Raw genomic sequence first — 19,269 nt, 5'->3', positions numbered from 1 at the left:
TAAATATTATTAATTTAGATTTATTTTCTATGTCAACTTAATAAAAATGATATCTATGAGTATGATTTGGGCTTCTTCAAAAGACCATATTCTCCAACTGGATACTATACACAAAAACATACACTGGAAGTGAAAGTATTAATGCAACTTCCCTTACGTTAGGAGGCCCCAAACAGAAAATAAAGGCTATTCCTGAAGAAAAATATTTAAATACCCACACTGAAATTGCTTTAGGCTCAAGTACATTCATATATTAGCACGAGGAACTGTGTTGAAATTCAAATACAAATCTACCCATTCCTATGTGGCTTTGGGGAGAGGCCTTTTATGAGTAAACCACTCTACCAGCTCTATACCCTTCAGTGCTTTCTCTCTTTCCTTTTCCTGGGCCATCTATTTATCTTCAACCTCTGTAGTGAGGGCAAATCTGCATCTTAAGCTTCAAGCTTAGGATGGGACTCCCAGTAAACATGGTTCTGTTTTTCTCCAGCTGCCCTCCTTTGTATAAACAGATGTGGTGGGAAGGGAAGGAAAGCCAGGTCTCTGTAAGGGGTGGGAGGTCTCCTTTCTGGAGAAGCTTCCAGGCTGCAGCCATGAGCACAGGACAGGATGCATTTCTTGTTCAGGCCAAGGAACTTGCAGTTCTTCCAGAGAGGGGCTGTTCTTTCACTCTCCTCCACCCTCCACCCCCATCCTTTGTTCCTGGGAATGCTGTCTGGATGTCTCAGGCATCTCACTTTTGCCAGAGCAAACATTTCCAACAAGGCTTATGCTAAGGAGACATTAGGAAGACAGATTTTTTTTTTTTTCTTCTCTCCAAATGCACTGTAGGCTGGGATTTGGGAAGACAGCCCTTCACACCTGTACGTTCTCCTCTATTCACATTCTCTTTGTTCAGTTGTAGCCTTGTTACTACCTTCAACTAATGAGGGAGGTTTTTAGGGGCTGGGAGTTGTCAGTTTGTAAAATAACAAAGCCATTTTCTCAAACTATGTTAATACTCTCTCTTAATTTAGTGTTTTACATTTGCACACTAGTTACGGATGCTAATAAAGCAAAATACTTCAGAGCTAGGGGAAGAAAGGAGGGCTGAGCATTTTGTAATCAGATCCCAAATAGGTAAGCATTCTTATTGGTCTTTTCTTCTTCTATGTGTTCTCAAAACTTCATTTGCTAATAATCCTCATTCAGAGGTCAGGGAAGTGAGGAGGTTTGATGGAGGGATCCTGTGACTTTCACACAAGAGTCTAGATTTCTGGTAGCTCCAGTCGGGGGTCCTTCTTGAGAGTGAACAAAGGGGAGAGTATCGGAAAGGACTTATGTGCTGCAGAAAATTGGGGGTTTGGTGCAAGTGATGGGATATAACCACAATGCTCTTGTGGCACTCTCTCCAGGAATTCTCTGGAATCCTGAGCGAGGCTTCCAGAACTGTGGCCAAGAGGATGAGAGAGTCAGGGAACTGAGAAGGGGTTTTGATTTTGGCCAACTGTGGATAAACAGAGCCATGGCCCTGATCTAGGCATGGACTTCTCAGCATGTCTGTAAAAGTGAGGAGGGGGGGGGGTGGGGATGTTCTTTACAATCAAGGAAGTAATAATAAAAAAGACCTGAATTTTAGGAGCCACAATGATACTCTATCATCCTCCAGCTGACAGTTTTGTCACTCAGGAGATGGGGTGAGAAGTTAGCAGTCTACACCCAGAGGCCTGCCCCACCCCCGTAAGAAAGAAAAAGGAGGTTAGTTTTCAGGGATGGCCAGTTGGAGGATGGTGGGGCCCCCACTGTAGGCCAAACTGCAGGTCCTGTCAGAAGAGGTTTCCTCCCTTTCACTTAACTTACTGACTCCAGATATTTTAAACGATTTGTTTACAGCGCGGCTGCAGGCAGTTCAGTTAACTCTCCCCGTGCCTGGGGCGGCCAGGGAATTTCCCAGCACCCCCTCCAGGGCTGCAGCTGGCACACCGCCCGCGGGGGCGCCTGGCAGGGTCGGGGGAATTCTGGGCCCTAAGAGAAGTGCGTGCTGCCTGGCCAGGGCCGGGTGGGGTCGGGCGAGGGCGAAAGGCTGAAGATGCGGCAGGCCCGGCCCGGCTCAGCATCCCCCTGCGCTCGGCACCATCGCCTTTCCCTTCGCCCCGACTCGCGGGACTGCCCCGGGCGGCCCCGGGCGGCCCCGGGCGGCGGCGGGTCAGGCGGGTGGCAGGGTCGCGGGGCGAGGGGGCGGCGCGGCCTGCGAGCGCCGCGGGACCCCGGGGAGCCGCGCGGAAAGCGCAGGGGCGCGCGGGGCGGGCGCGGCGCGGGGCTCACGGCGCGCGCGCGCCTTGGCCTCGCCCGCGCACACGCGCCTCCCGGAGGAGAAAGAGGCGGGCGGGCGGGCGCAGAGCACCGCGGCGGCGGCGGCGGCGGCTGCAGCGGGCCGGGCCGCCGGGAGGGAGGGGAGGAGGGGCTGGCGCGGGGAGGGAGGGGGGCGAGGCGGTGGCGGCGGCGGCGGCGGCGGCGCGGCGAGCTCGCCGCTCTCTCCTGAGTGTGCCTGCGCGCGAGACGAAGAGCGGGTGAGTGCGCCGGCCGCTACCGCCCGCCCGGCGGGCTGGGAGTCGGAGGCGGGGGACGCGGGGAAGCCCGACCCGGGGGCGGGCAGGGGGCAGGCGGCGGCCGCTTCGGCGCGGCCGGGATGCACCTTGAGCGGCGCCTTTCCTTGCAGCGCGCGGGCGGCCCGAGCCTCGGCGGCAGCGGCGGCAGCGGCGGCGGCGGCGCTGACACCTCCCACCATGGACAGCTTCGACTTAGCCCTGCTCCAGGAATGGGACCTCGAGTCGCTGTGGTGAGTCCCTGCGCCGGCCGCCTGGGCAGGCGGGAGTGGCGAGGGGCGGCCGCGGCGGCCCGCGCGCCCTTACCTGGGCTGGGGGCTAGGAGCGGTCGGCCGCCGTGGGTGGGTCGGGGGCGCCCCCCGGGTCCCCCGCTGGCTCCTTCCTGTCTCCCCTGTGTGGATGCACGGTCGCCTCCCCGTCTTCTTGCCCCCTTTCCTGTTCTCTCGCCCGGTGCTGCCCGCCCCAGCCCAGGCGCTGGTGATCTAGGGAGCCGGGGGACAGAGCGCAGCCATGGAGAGAAAAAGACCCGATTTCTAGAACGTGTCACTAGTGCCTGGGGATCCACCCCTCGGCCCCCAGCCCCTCTCACCTCCCTTCGCTTCATTTGCGCCCTCCCTCTTCTTTAAGAGCCTCTGGTTCACACCAGCGACCCCCTGGAGTTGGTGCTGCTGCGAAGTGCCCTTAGAGGATGCTCCAGCCTCCTCCCTGGAGGCGCCGGGTCTGGGAGGCTGCATCTTCTCTGTCTGCTACCCGCTCCCACCCGAGATGGAAAGTGAACACCGGGGGCAGGGGGCGAGTGTTTCTCCGTGCGGGAATTCCAGAGGCCTTGGCCCAGGGAGACTCATTTCCTCGAGGTTCACAATTCCTTTGGGTCCTTTCTTCACACCTCACTACAGTTATACTCCTCCTCCCCATCCCGGCTCCCCGCGTGTCCCTTTATTCCACGTTCACAGCTCGTAGCCTGGGGAGCGGGCGGCCGGGGAAGCACTCCGGGATCTGTTGCTCCGCGTTCTCACGTTGAAGAGCTGCTGTAGGTAAATCGCCGCTAGAAGCAGTTTAATTCTCGTTGCGGGTTTCTTAAAAATCCCATTGGCTGCTTTGGCATCCCTCTTATTCCGCCCCCCCCCCCCAAATGTTTCCAACCAGCCCTATTCAGGTGGTAAAATCACTGCCCGCATATTCCTGGAGGAACTTGTTTTATGTTTAATATTTACGGGAATGAACATCTGCTGGAACAAGCATATTAACTGCACTCTGTTCTGCCTCTGGTAATTTTTTTTTTTTTTTTTGCTTTAATTCAGTAAAGAGTTCACATGTGTCTAAAACTGCAAGTGGTGTGCACATGAATATGCAATGTACAATTTTAAAGCTAAACTGTTCTAAGATTTATAGATTATGTGGATGATATGTGGGTTATTTCCAGTGATAGCCTTCTAGTGACTTTTATCTTTCTAAAGCCAGGTGTAACAAACTAAACTGGACACAAAGCTAGTGCATTATTGAGCAGTTTCTTATAAAAGATCTATTGATGAGTAACTACCGCATGCTCTGCATAATGCTGGTGCTTATAAAATACACAAGGATGGGCCCTAATGTAATAAAACTTTTATACATTACACTGGAAACTTCAAAGAGCCAGTGTAGAAAGAATATGAAACACGTTATTACTCTATAAAAGTTGCTAATTACTGTCTTGTTGCTCCTGGGGTTATTTCAGCCTTTCATTTACAGATACCCATTATTTTACAGGTTTACATTTAGAAACGTCGGTTTCTGGCACAAATTCAATAGTTTTCTAGATAGAAACTGTGCTTTAAAGATGACTTTTGCTTTTAAAAGACAGTGTTTCAGTCAAAGGGAAGAACTTTTATTGCTTTGGCATGTTTTTATGGTGCTTGTCAGTTTGCTGATTCAAATTGAAACCCCCTCATGACTTTTACAAGTAATATTTTGAAATTATCAGCTCTAATATGTGGGCTTTTCCAGCACAGGGTCTAAGCTTTATTTCTCTTTGCATCCTTAGCTGCCAGCTGGGTTACCTGGAGCACAGTTACACAGTAAATATCTGTTGCATTGACTTGAAATTTACATTACCAACAGTACATTTATTCTTTTTTTGAATAAATATTTCAATGAAGTTTTAAATGAAAAAGTTTTAAATGAAAGAAAGTTTCATTTGTTTTAAATGAAAGAAATTAAGCATTTTAAAAAAGTTGCTGTACATGTAATCAGCACTTAATCAGTGCATCAGTTTATCTTTGGCTTACAAAAATGTGCAGGCCTTCTTGCTTACAGTATAGTGGGAAATTTTGGCTTGACAGAGAGTGTTTCTAGTTTGCAGATGTAAAATTTACATTTTACAAAAGCTTATATAATTCTGATAGGTTAATGATAAACCATCCTTCTTGAGGATGCATTTCTAACATAGATATGTTCTCAATTTAGGGATGAGTTTTTGCATAGTATTTTCTAACTTAGTGTTATGGTTTATTTATAAGTTTATAAGTGATCCAAAATAACTAACATTTGAGTACTTTCTGTGTGTCACATGTTTTCTTAACCATTTTTTTCTTATTTGAATCTTATAATCTTGGAGGTGATAAGTTATAGGAATCCCATTTTATAGATAAGGAGATGGAGTTTTTGAATGGTAAAAGGACACTACTGAGACCATAAAACAAATGAGAGAGGAATTTTTAAAAAAGATTTTATTTATTTATTAGAGAGAAAGTGTGCACATGTGTGTGCACAAGTGGTAGGAGGAGGGGCAGAGTGAGAGGGAGAAACAGATGACACTGAGCATGGAGCCCTGGACCCTGAGATCATGACCTGAGCCAAAGGCAGATGCTGAATTGACTGAGCCACCCACGTGCACTGAGAGCAAAAATTTTAAACTAACATTGGCTGATTGCTTACCATGTACCATGCACTGTTCTAAGAGCATTACATGTTATAGCTCATTTAGCCCTTACAGCCACCCTAGGAAGGATTATCTGTTACTATTCCCATTTTACAGATTGGCACATTGAGGGTGGGGACAAAGGGGTAATCAGCCCAAGATCACACATCCAGAAATGGAGCAGCCTTTTTGGAACCAACCATTAACTTCTCAAAACTCAGTTTTCTGACTCTAAACCCTGTGCATTTTCTACAGTACTGCAGATGTTTCCCAGTTTATGAGGGCGACTCTGAAGTTAATTACAAAACAAAACCTTAATGGACTGGAAGTTAAGGTTCTATTAAAATACCAAAGAAAGAGAAGGTCAGAACCCTAAAGATTCTGATCTTAAATTAAAAATCTGAAAAAAAAAATACCATGATTTAGCAAACCATGTCTGCCTGACATGAGTTAACTTATAAATATCTATAAATTTAAAATAAACACTAAAAATTTGTTTTAGTTCATTAGGAAAAAATGTTTCTTTGTATAGTGTGGGGGAAGGTACAGGTTAATGGCAAAGGAGAATGGTATTTTAATTCCTAATAGTTCTTTCCAGTTGGTAGGCATTGTCTTCCAAAAAAAAAAAAAAAATTGGTGGTTTATTAGTTGTGACTATGGCTTTGAACCAGACCTACCTGAGTCTAGTGGCCACAAAAAGCGCCTCCAAATGACTGTATAGACAGTCTGAAGAGAAAAGCTCAGTATCGTTGAAAAAAATCAAGTAATTCAAGAACTATCTCCTCCACCTCCTTGTACCTGCCCCCCATTCTGCCCAAACACCCATACTTATTTTTCAAAGGAGGCCTTTTGGTCTAGATAGCTCTTTTAGTTTTTCCTTTCAGCCTTAAAGTTGAAAAGGGTAGCCCTAATTTCTACTTCTAATTTCACTTTACATTTCTGGTTTAAAGCCAGAGTAGAACTCTTGGAACAAGGTGAAGGCACTTATCCTGCACCTGGCTCCATAGCTTCATTGGATAGAGTTGGGTCTCCAAAGAGTTGGGGATTCAGTAAGTTTGCAGGGACTAATAGCCTGAGGAACAGCACCTCTTGTCAAATTCTCACTCTTTTGCCATCTGCTCCTTTCTGTTCTCCACCAGCTTTTGATAAGCTGCTGGACATAGATGCCTTTCCTTAGGGCCTTTGAAATAATGCCCATCCCTTTTAGCAGGCTAACCATTACTTTAATTTGTTCACTTAAATATTTGTTCACTTTAATATTAATTTGATCACTTAAATATTAATTGATAATTTCTTAAGTGTATGACTTTGTGCTGATTGCTATAAGGAGTACAAAGATGAGTGAACTGTGGGTTATACATGTGATTATCTAGTGGGGAATGAGAGGAGTATACAAATAAAAAAGGAAGTTTTCAACCCTCGTGGTTCAGAAAGACCATATTTGGGACGAGGGTGGCTGGTAGAGGAAGAAAGAGGAAAAATTGAGTTAAAACAACAACAACAACAACAAAAACGCTTCCATGGAAAATGTGGCCTTTGAACTAAGCCTTGGAAGATGAATGGGATTTTTACAGATGGTGGGGGTCGGGGTATTTGGGCAAAGAAAGAACTTGAACAAAGGCTTTCATGCTGTCTCTGAAAGATCCTTTTATGAATCATGATGGAATTACCTATACCAAGCATTTTAAAGATGCAGAACTTTTGTAATCAGTAGGTAGTTTCAGTGAATGGGAAAAGTTTTACAAATGAAGTTGGACAAAATTGTCTTTAATCTTCTTTAAATATAAAACATTTTAGTTATTGGGGGAAAAGTCCATCGAAATACAATAGAAATATTCAGATTTCTCTTACCGCACTCCCCCATAGCTTCCCATAGGCCAGAATCCATCTACTTTTGTTCAGATAGGCATTATACTTTATATTCTTTCAAATTGGAACCTTTGAAGTTGTGATAAATGGATTGTTTTGTATTTATCAATTTGCTCATTCAGCAAGCATTCATAGAGTATTAAGCATTATTATATGATAGGTACTATAGAACAGTGGCTTTCAAACGTTTTAGACCATGATTCACAATAATAAATCATTTAACGTTTTGATCTTTTGTGGGTACACATACACATAACTGCAACAACTGTCACAAAATAACACTTACCCTTACTTTGTGTGATGCACTTTAATATTTTATCTTCTATTTCCATTCTATTTTTTACAGATTTTTCCATCTTCTCATGGGTTGAAAACCCTTTGCACCCCCATGTTTCTATGGGGGAGGCGGAGTGAAGCAGAGCCACTAACAACACAGGGGTGTTTCCCAGTAGTACCTACTGACACATTTGGTCCTCTTCAAATCAGTTGCCAGTGGACATGCCCAAGCCATGGCTTCACTCATGCCTTCTTAGTTAGGCTTCCTGGGTCCTGTATAGGGTCAGAAAACTGCTCCAAATTCCTCACCTTGACCCTCAGCTACCTTGACCCTTTTCCTACAGCCCCAGCAAAGCAAACCTTTTAAGGCCTACCACTCTCCCTGTTGTGGTCTCTTGGGGTTAAAGCAGTTCAGTAGAACACAGAAGGCAGGAGAGAGGCAGGCAGGGACCCTTCACATGCTCTCTGCAGGGTGACTGGTAGAGGGCAGGCGGGTTGATTGTGCTCATTCTGAGTGGCCCACAGTGGCTGTATGGTTGTCAGCAGTGGTTCTCTTTGTTTGAGAACCCCAGAGCATACCTGGAGCTCAGGAAAGACCTTAGCATTTGCAGGGATGAAAATGTTTCTACAAGTGACTTTCAGGGCTAGGAGCTTGAAGCAGGGCTGTGGGCTGCAGCCTGGAAGGGGTCTGGTTGCCTAGGTGCAAAAGGCAAGGAGGTGTCCATAGGAAGCTGTGGAGTGCTGGGGGCAGGGTGCTGAGTGCTGCTCCCATCTGTAAGGAGCATCAGCCTGGCTGTGGGTAGGTGTATTTTGGAGAAAACCAGGTGGGAAGAGTGGCTAATGCATGGTATTGAAGTGGAGGACTCAGGCTTTGGCTGGGGGCCACACTGACCAGAGAGGATACACACTGGATGTGCAGATGAATTTTAACCACATGCTTTCTGATGACAGTGAAGATGAGTATTATGTGTGGGGAAATGGTTCCTTCCTGTGTTCTAGATTCTCTTTTGTGAAAATGTAGGAGGGTTATAAAATGCTCAGTATCTATTTTGGGAGAATGTCTCTGTGAACCAGAATGGGTCTAATCAATGACACTTTAGATGGAGCAACTTCTACGAGGCCCTTTGGCATAATACTGGTTAGCTTAGCAGTCAAATTAGGGAAAAAATAATCTCAAAAGGAATGCAAGATTTTTTGTGTATAAATGGAATTTTTAACCTGGAATAAGTTTGCCTGTTTAAATTTTCTTTATTTTGAAAATAAAGTCTTGGTAGCAAAATCAAGGCCATAAAAGACTATTTTAATATCATTTAATGGTAACATAATGTTTCCTTGTTTTATTTCAAAGTGAAATCCATAAAACTTATTTTAAATGTTGCCCGTTTTCTTTTGTCTGGGAATTTAATTGAGGTTTCTGAATTCAGCTGGCTCCAACCTTGCTTTCTGTTTGGCCCTGGGCAGCTCACGATTTTTCTCATTTCCTATTCTCAGTCTTGGTTTAATCACTTATAAAATGACAGCACTTATACTGGCCAACCTCATAAGGTTGTGATGTTAAGTAATAAAAGTGTCAATTGCTTTGTGAATGCCAAATGTAGTTCTTTTAATATCCTTCGCTTCCTTAAAAAGTCTCTTTATCATAAACAAGGAGGGATACAGAAAGGCCACGCTGGGTCAGGTCATCCATCTGGTATAGAATTCTGTCCCTGGCAGTGGGATCCAGGGGCGATTTAGAGTGGAGGTTGGTAGTTTTTCTTAGTTGTATATCATAGTCTAGCAGACAAATATACCCTTACTTGTGGTTGTATTACTAACATATGTAGATATATTAACCATTACATAATCTTTGATGTTTCACTGAGAATGTATTGAATTACCACCCATTACATCAAATGACTTCATTTGGCACTGTGGGTCTCATTAAATTATGTCAGGCTAATCATAATTTAGTTTCAATAGAAACAAAATACACAGTTATTACCAGGGTAAGAGGACACCACACCATCCAAGAAACGAAATGGGTTTAGTCCATAGAAACTAACCCCTGGGGACATGATAGGGGCCCTGGAGGGGTTGAAGGAGTTTCACTGGGAAGGGAGCCTTGAGCTGTTCCGGGTTAAGGGCACCGGTAAGGTCAGTGGGTATGAGAGTACCTGAAGGGGTTATTTCCTGGCTGTCTTGGAGGGTAACAATTACCTATCAATATGAAGCTATAGATGCCCTGCTAGCTACATGGTAGAAGAAGATTCCTGGGTCAGTGGACCCACAACAGTAAGTTATCTGAGTTCTTCCAACTTAAAAATCTTTGATCATTCCTATTGTAGGAGAGTGGGAATCAAAGTACAGAAGTCATTAATTTTCTCTTATGTGTTTTTCCCCTTTGTAATTCTCCACTCACATGTGGAGGATGGCATAGAGGATACTTAAACTTCTTCACATAATTTCTTCCCAGGGGGCTCATTGTTAGCTGAGGTAAACAAAAGGAACCGTAATTTGAAGACCACTAATATAACAGCTAAGCTTAGAGTTGTGTGTTACCTTGACGCTGAAAACAATGTTAATTTTCTTTTTTTTATGGACAGGAAATTAGTTTTCAGAAATCCTTTGGAGTGCTGTAATATAAGCCTGGTGGTCTTGGTTAAATTTTTGTTGTCATGCCTCTACTGTTTACCTGAGTTATGAAGTGACAGAACAAATTTTCTGTCAGTGTTCATTGAAATGTTAATTAGTTACATGGCATTTTAGATAGAAAAAACCTTTAGTGGATCATTACCAGTTCTGGGTAATAATCTGTTTTTATTTTCCAATTTCAAGATATATTTGTTTTTTCTATACGATGTATCTTGAGAAAGAAAAGACTCCGGGCTTAGAAAACTATTCTAAGAACACAGGTCAGTGTACTTAACTATCATCCAGGCCAGTGCTTCTCAGACAGTAACGCGTCTTCAGATAGCTTATGGATCTTGAGAAAATATACATTATGATTTAATAGGTCCAGGGTGAGCCTGTGATTCTGTGTTTCTAACCAGCTCCATCGTAAACTGCTGGTCCATAGACCAAGCTTTGAGTAGTGAGAACTAAAAGGACAAAAATTTGTTTAAAAAGAAGCTCTTTTAAAATACTGCTTTCTTCTCTTTATTTTGTGGGACAGGGTTTGCGTTATAACACTACAATTCCATAATGTCAGGAATTTACGTTTAGATGCAGCATTTATTTTATTTTTGTGGGTCTTTCTGATACAACTTTGATGAGTGAGGGGGTGGTTAATTGTATCCTAGTGGGGATACAGTGGTAAATAAACATAAAAGCCTGAGTAAACAAAGTTTGTGATAAATAGGCTAATCCTTTTTTACAGCTTTACAGTTCTTGTCAGTCCTTCTGAAGGCCAGGCCCTTTTGTGTCAGGAGCAGGCCAGGCCCTTTTGTGTCAGGAGCGAGTGCTCAGAGTAACTGGATACCTACCAGGTCTTATAGGCACCTCTGGATTTGTCAGGGAATCTCAGTCCTTCCTGTAGGTGCCCAGGACTCAGACCAAATGTCTGCATTCTCTTCCAGCCACTCTCTCTTTGGAAGGGAACTGGGGAGGCAGGGTGTGGAGGGAGAGGGAGGTGGCAGTGGTGGGGAAGAGGGGCAGCTATTTGCAGAATGACGGCACTACCCTGTGGTCATAGCTGTAAATTGCAACTTTCCTCGTGTCCTGGGAGAAATCAAAACTCAAACTCCAAGTGGAACCAAGGACGAGTGTCTGGCACCTCAGGTGGGAGCCTTCTCTCCAGCGCTGCCAGCTACCCTCTCCCTCAGCCCTGACCACAGAGTGCCCTGAGTCCACCAGGTGGTCAGATAGTGCTGCAGTTTCCGGGCTTAATTTCCAGTCCTATTTCATTAGAAAAATAAGTGCCGATAGAAATGATTATGTGAGCAAATACAGCACAGTTGACTTTGAATGTGCAGTGAGACTGGAAAGGAGTTTATTTACTTTATCTTCTTAATGAGGTTTTGTGTGTGTGTGTGTGCGTGCGCGTGTGCACACATACCCATTTCCATTCTCTGAAATGGCATAGGAGACTGTTGCTGATAGGAGCAAGCCACGCTGGGTCTAAACAATTGTGACTACTTTAGATTTGGAAAAGAAAGGTGGCTTCTCAGGAGTAATAGTGACCAGTTCAAATCTTGCAGTCTTGGGACTCATGTGAACCGACAGAGGAAATGCTTATGGTAACTTTTAGCCTATTGTTCGTGGCAAGACTCATTTATACCTCTAGTGGACATGGTGCTAATTGTGTTTAATAATTTCTTGTAATTATTCCACTAATTTAACTTTTCTTTAAGATTGAGGAAGGGAGGGAAATGATTTCCCTCAAGCATGAAGATAGATCAGGCCCCTAATAAGGAAAGCAAGTGTTTGGTTTTTGCCTTGGTTTGTACTAGTATTACCAAATTAGTGTGTTTTCTTTTACAGGAGAGAAAACACTGTTTATTGGCTGTCAATATATAATACAGATAGCAGAATAGTCAGGTAATTTGGACAACTCTCAGGGGAAAAAAGGACTCTCAGAGTCTGGGGTGTGTTCTCTTGGGTCTGGAGAAGAAACACACGAGTTCCTTAAGAACTCCTTAAGAACCTTAAGAAAAGCGACTGGTGATGGTCAGCTAAATCCTGAACTTTGGTTACATTATTCAGGCTTTTGGCCTTTGAGTGAGAAGACAGGCCATCAGCATGGTCCTTCCTTGCTTGCTCCCTTTTATAACAATGATATTCCATGGCAGGGATCCGACTGGTGTCATTTTTCAGAATTGCCAAGCAGGAAAATGCTGTTGGAGTTTGAGGATGTTACCTCAGGCTAAGAACCATGTATCTTCATGGGGCATGGACTCTGCATGCAGCTCACTGAAACAGAGGCTTGGGATCTGGAGTATTTTGGTCCATCTACTATCTGGATTGTCCTGTAGCCCTTCTCATGGTCTGCAGTGGTGGTAGAAATAAGAACTTACCTAATGGGAAGGTGGGACACTTTGAGCAAAATATATGGGTTGTCTGCTGTCCTGAGGAAATATGTAGTAGCATCAACAGTAATGGGAAAACCATTATTCCAGCTGACATCCGTATGTGATAGCCTCCTCTTTTTGATGTAAAATCAAATGGTTTAATAGTTTACTGTGGTATACCAGTTGTACCTCTGGATGTATAACTCTGTAGGATGAAGCCTTTGACCTGGCCTGTATTGTCTGGGCTCAGGTTAGGGTGATGCAGATAAAGTCCATGCTGCGTCTGAGCACCAGACACATCTGCTACTATAGCATAATCTGAGCTCAGGACAGATGTTGTGTGCAGAGCCTGCTGAGTCCTCAGAAGTGTGTCCATGTGTAGGACAGGATTGCTCAGCTGGTATGACATGGACTCTCCTACTTCTTTTCCGTTCATTGAAGATTGGTCCTTCTCCAGAATATGGCATGGCTTCCCCTGAGAACTGAATCTTTAAGGTGACTTTCCTTTAGAGTGTTTTTTGTTTTGTTTTGTTTTTAATAAGTAGAGTTTAATCTTTTACTGTGAGTGCAACACCTGAAAAAGGTCTGTTGTGGGAAAGCTGGCATATTTTACCTGCTACCTAGCCGTCCTTCCCCTCCCTCCCCTCAACTTGAATGAATACTCCAAGGCTGAATTAACAGTTCTCAGTACGGAAATTAAATGTTTATAGTCTAAAAAGGAAGTATGGTATTTTAGTTTCTAATATTTAGGTAGATAATTAGTTACATAAATTAGTTTCTATTCTTTTCCTAACTCTTATTCCTCAGCAGGACAAAAGTAATATTTTAAAGTCCTAAAACATATACAATAATGTAACACAGTATGGATGCTTTAAGCTGCTCTTTGTAACTTTCTTCCTCTAGATTTATAGGTTTCTGGGTTGAGATGAACAACCATTTATTGAACCAGACACAAAAGTGAATAGATCACTTTTCCAGACCTTGGTATGTTTATACTTTAGCCTGGAGCAGATTATTTCAAATAATCTCAGTAGAGTTTTTATATGATCTAATAGGGAATCCTGTGGAGTACATAAAAGGATGCCCTTCCCAGTGTGGGGTTTTAGGGAAGATTCCTGAAGATAATGACATCTAATTAGAGTTTTACAGGATGAATAGGAGTTAAGCTGGGAGTAGGGTAGGTACTGTAGCGCAAAGGGTAAGCAAAGACAAAATGTGGAAAATAGCATGTTGTGAACAATGATGAATGCAGGTAAGTTGCCGGTGTGAAGCATTTAAGATAAGGACTAGCAGGGGAGGAGTGGGGGGAAAGGATCTCTGGGAGCCAGGCCTCGGAGAGCCTTGCTTGTCATTCCAAGGAGCTTCAACATTTTCCAGTAGGTGATAGCCTGCTATTGAGGGCTTTGGGTAGGGAACAAAATAGTCACATTTGCGTTTTACCATTATTTCTAGAAGGCATTGTCCTTTGTTGAGTCTGGTGACTGTAAGGATCCAGAGGTCAGTCAGGGAATTGATTGCCACCAAGTTGAGGCCAATGAGGATGGAGGGGAGGGGAGGCCGGGGAGATGTGTTTAGATGATTACGTGGGCAGAACTTGGTGACTGACTGAGTAAAGAAATGAGGGAGGATGAAGAACCAAAGATGCTTTTAGAACTTTTAGCTTGTGTGATGAGGTAGGGAATATAAGAGGAGGAGCAAACTGAGTGGGGAAAGATGAAGGGGTTGGATTTAAATAGGTTGCACTTGAAGTGCCTTGGGCCATCCAGGTAGAATTGCCTGTAGAGAGTTTACTGTATGATAATGATGGTTGAGAAGGTTAGGACAGAAATAAAGATTTGGGAGTTATCTGCATACAGGCGCTGATGAGAGCTGTGAGATTGGGCAAGATTATCCAGGAAGAGGGAGAGAGAATGGGAGTTTAGCTGAGGACACAGAGGGGCAGTGGGAGGGAAAGCAGCCCTTGAAGAAGGTTGAAAACAAATGGAGAGGTAGGAGACCATGAGAAAGTGGGGTCCCCCTGCTCAATTGCTTTAGAGAGTTAACACGAGAAGATTGAGGTGGTTGAAAGGCTGGCCGTGGGGGTGCAAGAATGAACAGGGAGTGGGGAAGTAGAGATTAAGAGGGGAAAGAGGGGGCAAATGGATGGAGGCATATCTCAGAAAAGGAAGAGGGCAGGCTGGGCCAAGCCAAGTGAAGAGCTCGTGGGTGGTTATAGATATCGATACGTTGGGGGTGGCAGAGACTTTTAAACAAATATCTGTGAGAAATGGAAGTTTTGGAGCATGGAACCATAGAGAAGAAGATAGTATCAAATATTAGACTCTAAAATGTAAATAATAAATGCTTTATGGACAGTTTGGAATAAGTGACTAATGAATGAAAAGTCTGCGTACACCACTTTAGCATAAATCTCTGTCACACCATCTGTAATTTAATTAGAGTATTTTTAAAAGTAATTTTGATTTGGAAGTAATTGGATGAAGCTCTGTAGCCAGGAAAAAATTTGTAGACTTTTCTAATTGAGGACTGTTTAAAATGGATTTTAAAAAAGTGTTTTCAAACACACAAGACTGACAGTCAGGTGCCCCATGATGGTATTCTGACACTTAATGGCTGTATCTCCTGAGAAGGACACTTAGCCCATCTGGCCTCAAGAATTCTTAGTTTTTCTTATATGTAAGGAAGTGTATTGAACCCTTTACAAGCATTGTATCTCATTTAATCTTCATAACCTGTGAGTAGGTTCTGTTATTCTCTATTTTATATCAAGAGCAGGAAACAAAAGTGTGAAGTAACTCAATCTAAAGGCTCATAACTAGTGTTTATGGAGCTGGGGTTTTAGTCCAGATGGCCATGCTCCAGGCCTCGCATGTGGTCACCAGCAGAGAAGAAGCGTCTCTTGGTGACAGAATCATAGGGCACGAGTTCTGAGGTCCCTCCCAGCATTACAGTGTTTGTGATTTCATGTGCATTTATTTATGGTCTGTAGCAGGTACAGTGAAGTACATATGAAAAAAGATGTGAAGAATGAGTTTGAACTTTTTAATTCAGAAGGAATAGTATATTGTGACCAAGTTATTGTGTATTTTGGACTAGAATTCCAATTAAACAGGTTTTACTGTACAAAGATTGTAATTGCCATTTCAGCTACTAGTTTTTTGTCAGTGTTTAAAATGTATAAAAATATATCGTCTATATCTGTTTTCTCTTAATTATTTGTATTCTCATAAAGCCACTACTTCGACAAGCTTAATGGATGAAAAAATGGTAATAACTGTTTACCACAGCTGGTCAAATCTACCATTAACCCCTAAATATAACTTTATTAATAATGATAATGATGATGCAGCAATAAAATGATTATAACTACTATATGAAAGTAATCTGAGATTGTGTGTGAGGTGATTCTTTTTTGTGTAGATTATTCTACAATTTCTTTTTCATTTCTACAGAAATACTGTCTCTTCTAGCTATAGGATTGGTTCTGTAAAAAGTGTTGCTTTGATAATGGAAAGAGTAAATGGACTTAATTTATGTCAGAAGCACTTCAGGGGAAATAAAATTAATAGATTCTTGGCGTAAGGAATGGTGACATATTGAGACAGATGACAAAGATTATTTTAAGTCTGTAAAAATCCTGGAATATAAGACAAATTAGACTTCAAGGTACGTTAAAAATCTACTTGGTGACAAAATTTCAGAAAGACACCATCTGATAATGGGAAGGCCAAGGGCTTTGGAGCCAGCATGCGGTGGGTTCAGATTATGACTGTGCCATCTTCTAGTTGAGCAAGTGACTTAACCTTTCTGAGCCCATTTCCTCCTGTATAATATGGAGATAATGCCTGTGCCACTGATGCATCTTGAAGGTTAAATGAGATAATAAACACAGATAGCCTGGCACATAGTGGAGCCTCAGAATATGGTAAATTTATTATTAATTCTTTATTCTTTTCTCATGGTTACTTAATGTTTTTATTAGTAATTGTTTTCAAAGGCTGTATCCATTCTGTGGATTAAAACATTTTAGAAGCATTTATGTGAGTCACTCTTTCAGTTTGTATCTTTAAAAAAAAATTGATAAATTTTTTTTCAGGTCTGGGCTTATGTTTATTTAATGACTACAGCAGATAAGAACAGAAAATAGTCCCAATATTTTCTTCAGTTGAGAGTAGAAATATTTTCTTGTGACTTCACAATCCTCTTTAGTGTTAGTATAAGGATCCCTTTGTATGTGCTAAGAAACATCTATTTTTTTTTAAATTATATGCATTTCAATTAAAATAAAAACCAATTAAGACAGAGAACTTGAAAATTGGTGAAGGAGTCATATTATTGAATTGTTTTAGGTGGACTTAGGAACAATGACTTTGGATAGTCCTGGTGACAAAATTTCTAGTAACTTTTCATCAATACCAAACTGAGTTTTTTCTACTATTTCAGATAGATGACTGTACCTTGACCTCATATCTATGTCTGTTTTATCTATACCGATATGATTGCTCCCCGGTTTCAGATTTAGAATGACCTCAGATTCTCCAGCTGGATGACAGCCTGTTGCAATCTGTCCAGTGAACCTAAGTGATATATTCATTGTTACTGTAGACTTTGGATTTGGGTGCTTTCTGTTCTCTTGATTCCCTTCTCTTATCACTACATTAATTGCTGTTACAGAGTATAGGGATAGTTTACATCAAATTGCTTGATTCTGGCAAACTAAGATGAGTCAGTACATATTTCTTTCATATTGAATTGTGAAATCAACATTTCCTAAAGGTGGTTTATGACATCCCTCGGGTCTTTCTACTTACAGATAAATTAAAATGAGAAAGTGGGTTAAGTGCTAGGGTTGTAGTTTGTATTAGTCAGCTTTTGTCAGGCAATGCTGTGGTCATAACCCTTAGATCTCAGTGGCTTACAATCTCAAAGTGTAATTCTTACCCATATTACGTGGCAATTGAAGGTCAGCTGTGCCCTAGTGTGCCTTTTTCATTCTAGGACTTAGGCTGACAGAGTATACCTTTTTTGGAACATGCCATCTTCTTGGTGGAGGGAATGAAAGAGCTTTTGCAGTATGTGGCATACATCATTAAGGCTCCCATTTCATTGGCCTAATAATCAGTAATAAGCCCAAGCCTTACATCAGTAGGAAATGCAGATACCCTCCTTTGATAAAGCAGTCCAAGTTTCCATGTTATCATCTTTACAATAGTAGGGAGATTATTTTTGAAAGCATATGTTTACTTATATTTCATTTTTAAGCAATTTGCCTTATTTTATATATGTAGAATATGTTCTATATATGTAGAGAGAGAATATTATTATTTAATTATTATGTCCAGGTTCTTCAATTAATAACTTGACTTTGTTTGCCACTTAATAATAAGAATCAAATTGTGAATAAAGAGTAAATTCTCTATATAAATTGGAAGGGAATCAAGCAATAAACTATTTGATTTATGGGAAAAGAAAACCTACATTAATGTTTTCTTTAACTGAAGCTTTGCTTATAACTTGGGTCTGGTTTTGATTTTTGTTTAGAACACAATTGAACAACAAAAGATGTGGTAACTTATAAATACAGAGGGAACGATAACTGACCATTGATGTGAGTGAATGAATTTGTGTTTATTGAGATCCTGTGGATAAAGGGTATGAAACGATTTTTTTGGAACCTAGCAGGACCCCCTCAGAGCTTAGGCTTACTCTTGGTTCACTTTACACCTTCTAGATTTTAGAGTAGGCTGCTTCTGTATTCAAATCTTCAGAAAAGAAACAAATGTAATGCTTTTCTGAAATAATGAACAATTTTCCTTTCTATGTATGTTCAGTTTGTGTTATCTAAGACGCATGTTCAATATTATTGGAATGAGATACCACTTTTATGTTAATTCTAATGAAATTGAAGAAGGAAACAGTCCACACCAATATTATGAAGTACTTAATGGTGTTTAGAATCTCTGGGAGACTGGGCCAAAGTAAGAATATAAACAAATAACTGAAAATGTAGCCATTACTTTCTAGTTTGTATGAACACCAAGATGCAACAGGTCTGGAGTATTTTGAAGAAAACCTATTAGAAGAAAAGTAAAACCTGAACAGCTTAGGGTTCTTTAGTGAGCCTGGAAGAATTTCTTTTGTTGCTTCAAAATCTTTTCTATTTCTCACCACTTAATTTTCTTGGCTCTATAAACAAAAGTATCTTTCCCTCCACATTTTCCAGAACTGTGGGTATACCAGGAAACATTTCTCTTAATCAAATATTATAGATAGTTTTGAAGCCAAAATAAATTCTGAATTTTATATTCTACATCTCAGGTTGAGATTAATGAAATTAAAAGAATAAGCTTTTTAGTTGCTAGTATTTAGTGATGGGATTGTGGGTCCCTGGTATTTTTACTTTCTTCTTAGTATATTGATCTTGTGTCCTGCAACCTTGCTGAATGTGTTCATTAGTCCTGATGTGTGTGTGTGTGTGTGTTTGTGTGTGTGTGTTTGTATATTCCTTAGGATTTTAGATCATTTGATCTGTTAATAGAGATAGTTTTGCTTCTTCCTTTACAATTGGATACCTTTTATTCCTTTTTCTTGACTAATTGGCATGTTAGAATGTTTAGTACTATGTTGATTAGCAATGGTGAAAGTAGACATATTC

At 41.9% G+C, this 19,269-nt stretch overlaps 1 protein-coding gene across 32 annotated transcripts in view; it reads left to right on the top strand.

Moving 5' to 3' along the window:
• The window catches only part of AFF3 (ALF transcription elongation factor 3), a 571,712-nt gene that overhangs the window by 36,108 nt on the left and 516,335 nt on the right, over positions 1-19,269 (top strand). For 13 of the 32 annotated variants that reach the window (XM_082747049.1, XM_082747043.1, XM_082747033.1 and 10 more), the window contains exon 2: positions 2,699-2,818. The exons of 4 other annotated variants lie outside the window; for them this stretch is intronic. In XM_082747049.1, the coding sequence (XP_082603175.1) occupies positions 2,766-2,818 (53 nt within the window). In that variant the 5' untranslated portion in view covers positions 2,699-2,765. Of the gene's footprint in view, positions 1-2,353; positions 2,550-2,698; positions 2,819-19,269 lie in introns of those variants that run through there. 15 more of the 32 variants (XM_082747048.1, XM_082747046.1, XM_082747036.1 and 12 more) reach the window with 5 other exon arrangements.

Source organism: Mustela nivalis, assembly GCF_964662115.1.
Source record: "Mustela nivalis genome assembly, chromosome: 8".
NCBI lineage: Eukaryota > Metazoa > Chordata > Mammalia > Carnivora > Mustelidae > Mustela > Mustela nivalis.
This window is presented reverse-complemented; position numbering and strand designations above follow the sequence as displayed.